Here is a 6,956-nt window from a genome sequence, read left to right on the forward strand (position 1 = left end):
CAATTTTACAATTACGTCCACAAATAACTACAAAGTGCCCCAATTTGTAATATATATATATATATATATATATTCTATTTTTTGTAGCAGATATATCAGAGGACATAGTGGGGTAGTTTAGGTTAAGATTTATTTTTTTGTGGGTTAATGTTGATCCATCATTTATTCATAATAACTTAGGTTTTATTTGTGACGATTTTTATTATTATTTTTTTAAATAGTGTTTTAGTATAAAAAATTATTTTTTATTTCTAGTACAAAAAAATTATTTTTTATTTCTAGTACAAAAAAATCTGTTATGTGATGGTGTTTATATATCCTTCTAAACTCAACTAAGACCATTTCCAGCCGTTCGACAAACAATCGAATGGAGGCCCTCAAACGTCGCAACCGAACGCCTTTTTCTCCAGCATTTGTTTGCTGATGAACAGTGCGAAGCCAATATTGGCGTCGCACTATTCACCTGCTAAATTTTTATGTCTCAACGGGATTTACCCGCAAAATGGAGAATGACGGTTACGACGAGGGAAGCCTACAAATTGGAGTTCGATTGGAGCATAATTACCATATTTTGAAGTTTTGGTGTATTTTGCCGTGAAAAATGAGGTTTTCGGTTGGAGATGCCTTAACTCAATTTACTTTTGCATCACATTGGCAAAATTTGTTTCAATCATAAAAAAAATGAAAAATAGAAAAGAAGATCAACGCAAAAACACATAATAATTTTATCAATATTTATATAATAATCCTAAACAAACATATATTATTCTCGAAATCACACATGGTTAATAATAAATGTTTGAAGCACCTTAGCTTATCTATTAAATATTTTTTTGAATGTGGAGACTACCTTATATTCTTTTAAATATTTATTTGATCCCATATATTAATTGTTGTTGAAGCAAAGGTTTGCCTTCAAGTCCTTTGCTAGTTAGTAATGCCGCAGCTTTCACGGAGAAAGAAGAACACCGGGAAAGGGAAGAAAGCAATGAAACAGTAACTGGCTTAAAGCCTTGAACGATAGTTCTAGTATATTGAAAAGTTACTTTTTCCTACAACCTCCAGGGGTTCATAAAGCTACTAGCATAATTAAGGAATTACTAGAGAAAATAAAACAAACTATAATTCTTAAAAAGCTGTCAAAGCATAACCGAAAGTCAGAAAATCAGGAGTAGTGCTGAGCAGTCCGCAAGATGATCCTCCGGAACAGTGTAACCAAACCGATGACCGCATCAGTTCTCCCCCGGTTCGGAGAAACTCGACTCCGACGATGTTTCTATGGGTTGAGCACTGTCCGGTGCGTGATAACTGTAGATGTCAGCCACATTGAAGGTAGCCGACGTATGAATGTCAGATGGTAGATCAATTACATATGCGTTATCATTGATCTTACTATGTATGGCGAATGGTCCAATTTTTCGTGGGCTTAGCTTCGAATACGTTCCCTGGGGATACCGCTCACGGCGCATCCTGAGCATCACCAATTCTCCAACATTAAAAGTTTTGAATCTACGGCGTCTATCTGACCGCTGTTTATACTTGTCATTGGAATTCTGCAAATTTTCTTTGACCGAATTGAGAGTATCCTGAATTTCTGCTATGGTCTTGTTTACCGCAGACTTAGCATTCTTAGGCAAGATAGCAACATCAACTATCTGGTTAGGTAATTTCGTGTAAACTACCTGAAAGGGGGAATGGCCCGTTGATCTGTTCATGGTAGCATTATAAGCGAATTCAGCCTGGCTTAGACGCTCCTCCCATTGCCTTGGATTGTCCTGCACGAGACACCTCAACATGTTGCCGAGAGTTCGATTGACGACCTCCGTCTGACCGTCAGTCTGAGGATGATACGCAGAACTCAGCTTAATGTCAGTGTTAAACCTTTTCCATAGTTCTCTCCAAAAATGGCTGACGAATTTCACGTCTCGATCAGAGGTGAGGCTGCGAGGTACGCCATGTAGGCGAACAATCTCTTTGAAAAAGAGTTGAGCTATATTGACGGCATCAAACGTTTTCTTACATGACACAAAGTGTGCCATTTTGGAAAATCGATCCACTACGACCATGATCGAGTCGGATCCCCGCTTAGTTCTAGGTAGCCCCAACACAAAATCAAGAGTTAAGTCTTCCCAGATGGAGTCGGGAATAGGTAACGGCATATACAGTCCAGTATTTTGAGCTGTGCCCTTGAATCGCTGACAAACGAAACATTTCTCCACAAAGCGGGACACATCCCGGCGCAAATGAGGCCAAAAGAAACGAGCCTGCAACATTTCTACGGTCTTGTCCCTTCCACAATGAGCAGCTAGTCCTCCGCAGTGTATCTCTTTAATCAAATAAGGACGCCATGAGGAATCGGGTATGCACAAGCTATTTCCTTTGAACAGAAAACCCTGTTGGATCGTGTAATCTTGCTGAGGTTGCCCTGCCTTGCAAACAGCCCAAATGCTGCCAAATTCTCTATCTTCCTCGTACATCTCTTGAAGCATATGCAATCCCGTCACTTCTGTTTGTAATCGGACAAGCAAGGCCTGACGCCTACTCAAGGCATCCGCAACGCGATTGATCTTCTCTGCCTTGTGTTTAATGACAAAACTAAATCGTTGGAAGAAAACGATCCATCGCGCATGCATTCGGTTGATACTTTTCTGATTGTGGATATACTAAAGCGCCTGGTTATCACTACATAATACGAAATCTCGGTGTAACAAATAATGCTCCCACTGTTTAAGAGCACGAACAACGGCATACAGCTCATGTTCATAAGCTGACCACTTCTGACGGGGATGACTCAGCTTCTCACTGAAATACTCTACTGGCCGCCCATCTTGAGACAAAACAACGCCTATACCTACAGCCGATGCATCTGTATCCACTTGAAATGGCTTGTCAAAATCAGGGAAAGCTAGCACCGGTGCTGAACTGAGGACTTCCTTAAATTTTTCAAAGTTTCGCTGTTGCTCCCGCCCCCAAGAGAATTGCGAAGATTTTAAACAGTTAGTAAGAGGTTCCATGATACCACTGAAATTTTGGATAAAACGTCGATAGTAGTTAGCTAGCCCGTAGAAACTCCGAACTTCCGTCAGCGACGTTGGTGTGGGCCAGCTCTGTATCGCCGCTATTTTTTGAGGGGCGGTGTGAACTCCTTCCGCCGAAAGGACAAAACCCAGGAAATGAATGTTACTAACTGCAAAGTCACACTTGTCAGTGTTGAGAAGCAATTGATTGTGGCGGAGAGTTTCCAGGATAGAATTCAAGTGTGTCAAATGCTCTTCAAGAGAGGTGCTGTATATAAGAATATCGTCAAAATAGACGACGCAGCACTTGTCTAAATACGGTCTAAGAACTTCGTGCATGAGGCACATAAACGTCGACGGTGCATTGCATAACCCAAAAGGCATGACTTTCCACTCGAAGAGTCCGTCGACAGTCTTGAATGCTGTCTTCCACTCGTCCCCCGGCCGAATGCGGATTTGGTGATACCCGCTCTTCAAATCCAATTTGGAGAAAATGGAGGCCCCCGAAAGTTTGTCCAGCAGATCGTTGATTCGGGGAATGGGAAATCTATATTTAACAGTGATTCGATTGATCGCTCGACTGTCAATGCAAAGCCGCCACTGTCCGTCCTTCTTTGGTACAGTCAAAGCCGGCACCGCACACGGACTGAGACTTGGATGAATGAATTGCTTCTGTAACAATTCCTGTATAATTTGTCTTAGGATGTTTTGCTCTTTCGGGCTCATTCTATAGTGCGGGAGGTTTGGAAGGACCGCACCCGGCACTAACTCAATTTGATGTTGTAAGGTTCTCAGGGGAGGAAGTGTTGTTGTTGAATCACCTGCCGTGACTTCTGCAAACTTTTGTAATAACTCCTTGACCTGAGGGATAAGAGGAGTTGGCTTCCTTTCCTCATGGTCTCCAACAAGTACCGCAAGCAACGGGCTGGACCAATCGTTATTCTTCCAATCTTGACCCTTCAGAAGAGCGTTACCCGAAACCAATTTTGCAGACAATAAACTGGTGGCCTTCACTACATGGGACTGCTGTCCTGCGGGTAATAATTTGAGTCGTTTTCCCTTCCATTCAATGGTATACATATTGGACCTTCCATCATGCACAGCTCCACTGTCATATTGCCAAGGCCTTCCGAGTATTAAATGACAAACATCCATTTCTAGGACGTCACAAGTGATATTGCACAAGTAATTCTTGCCTATGGAGAATGTAACTTGACATAAATCTGAAACAAGGAATTCAACTCCTTTTTTTACCCAGCCGATCTTAAAAGGAGTAGGATTTGTTGTGGTTTTAATTTGTAGAGCTTGAACGGCAGCTCGAGAAATGATATTCTCGGTACAACCACTGTCAATTACCACGTCACACACCTTGCCGTTGATAGTACATTTGGATCGAAATAAACTATTTCTTTGATTGTCAATGGATTGTCTAGGAGCAATTAATAGTTTTTCCAACACACAGACAACAGGCTCTCCTACGTCTGCGGTTAGTTCTTCAATGTCTTCTTCGGCTTCAACTTCGGGCTGTGCTGCCTCTTCTTCAACTCCTTCTAGCCAATGAGCTTGAGGACGTGTGGGGCATTCATTTGACTTATGCCCTGGCTGTAGGCATCTAAAGCATTTAATAGTTGACGGTTTAGCATAAGGATTCTCCTTGGCCCCCATAAATTTGGTTTTATAATTTCCCTTCTCTTCCATAACAGGTGCAGTGGCCGGTGACGGTATACTAGGAGAATTCTTGGCTTGCTGTCCTCCAAACTTGGTAACACTGGCTGATCCCTCGTTAAACTGTCTGCGGCCTGACTGCTGGCGATACGACCTTTGTGATTGAGCTTCCGCCTTGAGTGCGAAGTTGACCGCCTGAGAGACGGTCCACACCGAATTTAACTCCAATTTGTCTTGAATAGACTCCTTCAATCCTCCCGTGTAGCGAGCGACTAGCTGATTCTCCGATTCAGAGAGATTATTACGAGCGTTCAATCTATAAAATTCTTCAGTGTATTCACTGACTGAACGCTGCCCCTGTTTGCACTGTTAGTATTGAATGTAGAGGAGTTGTTCATAATCGGTGGGGAGAAAGTAACGCCTCATAAGCTGTTTCATCCTGGCCCAGTTTCTCACCGGACCTTTACCTTCTCGCTGGCGGCTTCTCACTAACTGCATCCACCACGCGCTCACTCCCCCCTTGAGTCGGCAAGCCACGTATTTCACTTGTTTAGTCGGATTGATCTCCAGATAGTCGAAGAAGTTTTCGACCGCCGCCTCCCAATCCAAGTAGTCTTCGATATGCATGCGTCCTTCAAAAAAAGGAATGTCAATCTTAATACGCATACCTTCGTGTTCCGTTCACTGATTATCACGCCGTCTCGCCCGCGTCACTTCCTGGAAATGCGGTTCAGCTTCCGCTTCCGAATTCTCTCCGAATGAAGCTTCCTCTGAATCTGAGTCTGTGATGTCGGGAAGCACAGCAGTGGCTCTACGAGGTATGGTCTCCGTCCGCAACTGTCGTCGCTGCTCCGGTATGGTTGCCGGAATCTCTGGGCGGGTCACTGGATTGGTGATTGCCCTGACTTGACGCAACTCGTCTCGCATATCGTCTGCGAAACGCGCGAAGCGGTGAATGAGTTCCTCCAATTGCTTGGAGGTTTGTTTTTGCGTCTCCCATAACGCCTCCAAGCTCCGATCTTCGTCGGTCCTGGGCCGGCTACTTCCTTAAGCCATGGTCACCGGCGACTAGCTCTGATACCAAGATAATGCCGCAGCTTTCACGGAGGAAGAAGAACACCAGGAAAGGGAAGAAAGCAATGAAACAGTAACTGGCTTAAAGCCTTGAACGATAGTTCTAGTATATTGAAAAGTTACTTTTTCCTACAACCTCTAGGGGTTCATAAAGCTACTAGCATAATTAAGGAATTACTAGAGAAAATAAAACAAACTATAATTCTTAAAAAGCTGCTGTCAAAGCATAACCGAAAGTCAGAAAATCAGGAGTAGTGCTGAGCAGTCCGCAAGATGATCCTCCGGAGTAGTGTAACCAAACCGATGACCGCATCAGCTCTCCCCCGGTTCGGAGAAACTTGACTCCGACGATGTTTCTATGGGTTGAGCACTGTCCGGTGCGTGATAACTGTAGATGTCAGCCACATTGAAGGTAGCCGACGTATGGATGCCAGATGGTAGATCAATTACATATGCGTTATCATTGATCTTACTATGTATGGCGAATGGTCCAATTTTTCGTGGGCTTAGCTTCGAATACGTTCCCTGGGGATACCGCTCACGGCGCATCCTGAGCATCACCAATTCTCCAACATTAAAAGTTTTGAATAGTAGTTTTTTTTTTTTTTTTGAATTTGCATATATATCATTTAATAATTATATATTTACATATAAAACATCTAAAAAAATTTATTTGCATATATAATAAAATTCTTCTATCAATTATTTATCCATACAAATATTTTGTCAATATCTTCTTGAGTTGTATATATATTTTTTGGATTTACATATATACCCCTTATATTTATATATTTGCATATCAAATATCTAATTTTTTGTATTTCCATATATAGCATCCAAAACTCTCTAATATATAAAATTTAAAATGTTGATATGTAAATATATAAATGTTCAGTGGCATTTATGCAAAATATTTTTTAAATAAATTGGTTGAAGAAAACCATGATTAGTGCTCCACTGTCCTGATTTGGACGTAACGTCGCATGTTTTAGTTGAAAGTTGAGAGAAATCCAAAAGCTTTTACATTTAAATTAGAAAATTAAACTATTAAAATTTTTTAAATAATTCGAAAGTTATATTTTAAATATGAGAGAATTATTATTATTTTATTTTTTAAAGAATTTTTCGAGCATTGAATTTTTCCCGAACGAACGGAAAGATTAGAGAACTTTTGACCAAGTTTACTCGTAGATTACGTAA

General features: G+C 41.5%; 1 protein-coding gene across 1 annotated transcript; it reads right to left on the reverse strand.

Moving 5' to 3' along the window:
- Nucleotides 1-2,663: 2,663 nt before the first annotated feature.
- On the reverse strand, nucleotides 2,664-5,609 carry LOC110096638. Its single transcript, XM_020822676.2, has 3 exons — nucleotides 5,378-5,609; nucleotides 5,139-5,314; nucleotides 2,664-5,048 (listed from the first exon to the last, which is right to left on the reverse strand). The coding sequence occupies exons 1-3, from the start codon at nucleotides 5,607-5,609 to the stop codon at nucleotides 2,664-2,666; spliced, it is 2,793 nt and encodes a 930-aa protein (XP_020678335.2).
- Between the last annotated feature and the right edge of the window lie 1,347 nt (nucleotides 5,610-6,956).

This window comes from Dendrobium catenatum, unplaced genomic scaffold (genome assembly GCF_001605985.2).
Source record: "Dendrobium catenatum unplaced genomic scaffold, ASM160598v2 fragScaff_scaffold_834, whole genome shotgun sequence".
NCBI classification, from domain to species: Eukaryota; Viridiplantae; Streptophyta; class Magnoliopsida; order Asparagales; family Orchidaceae; genus Dendrobium; species Dendrobium catenatum.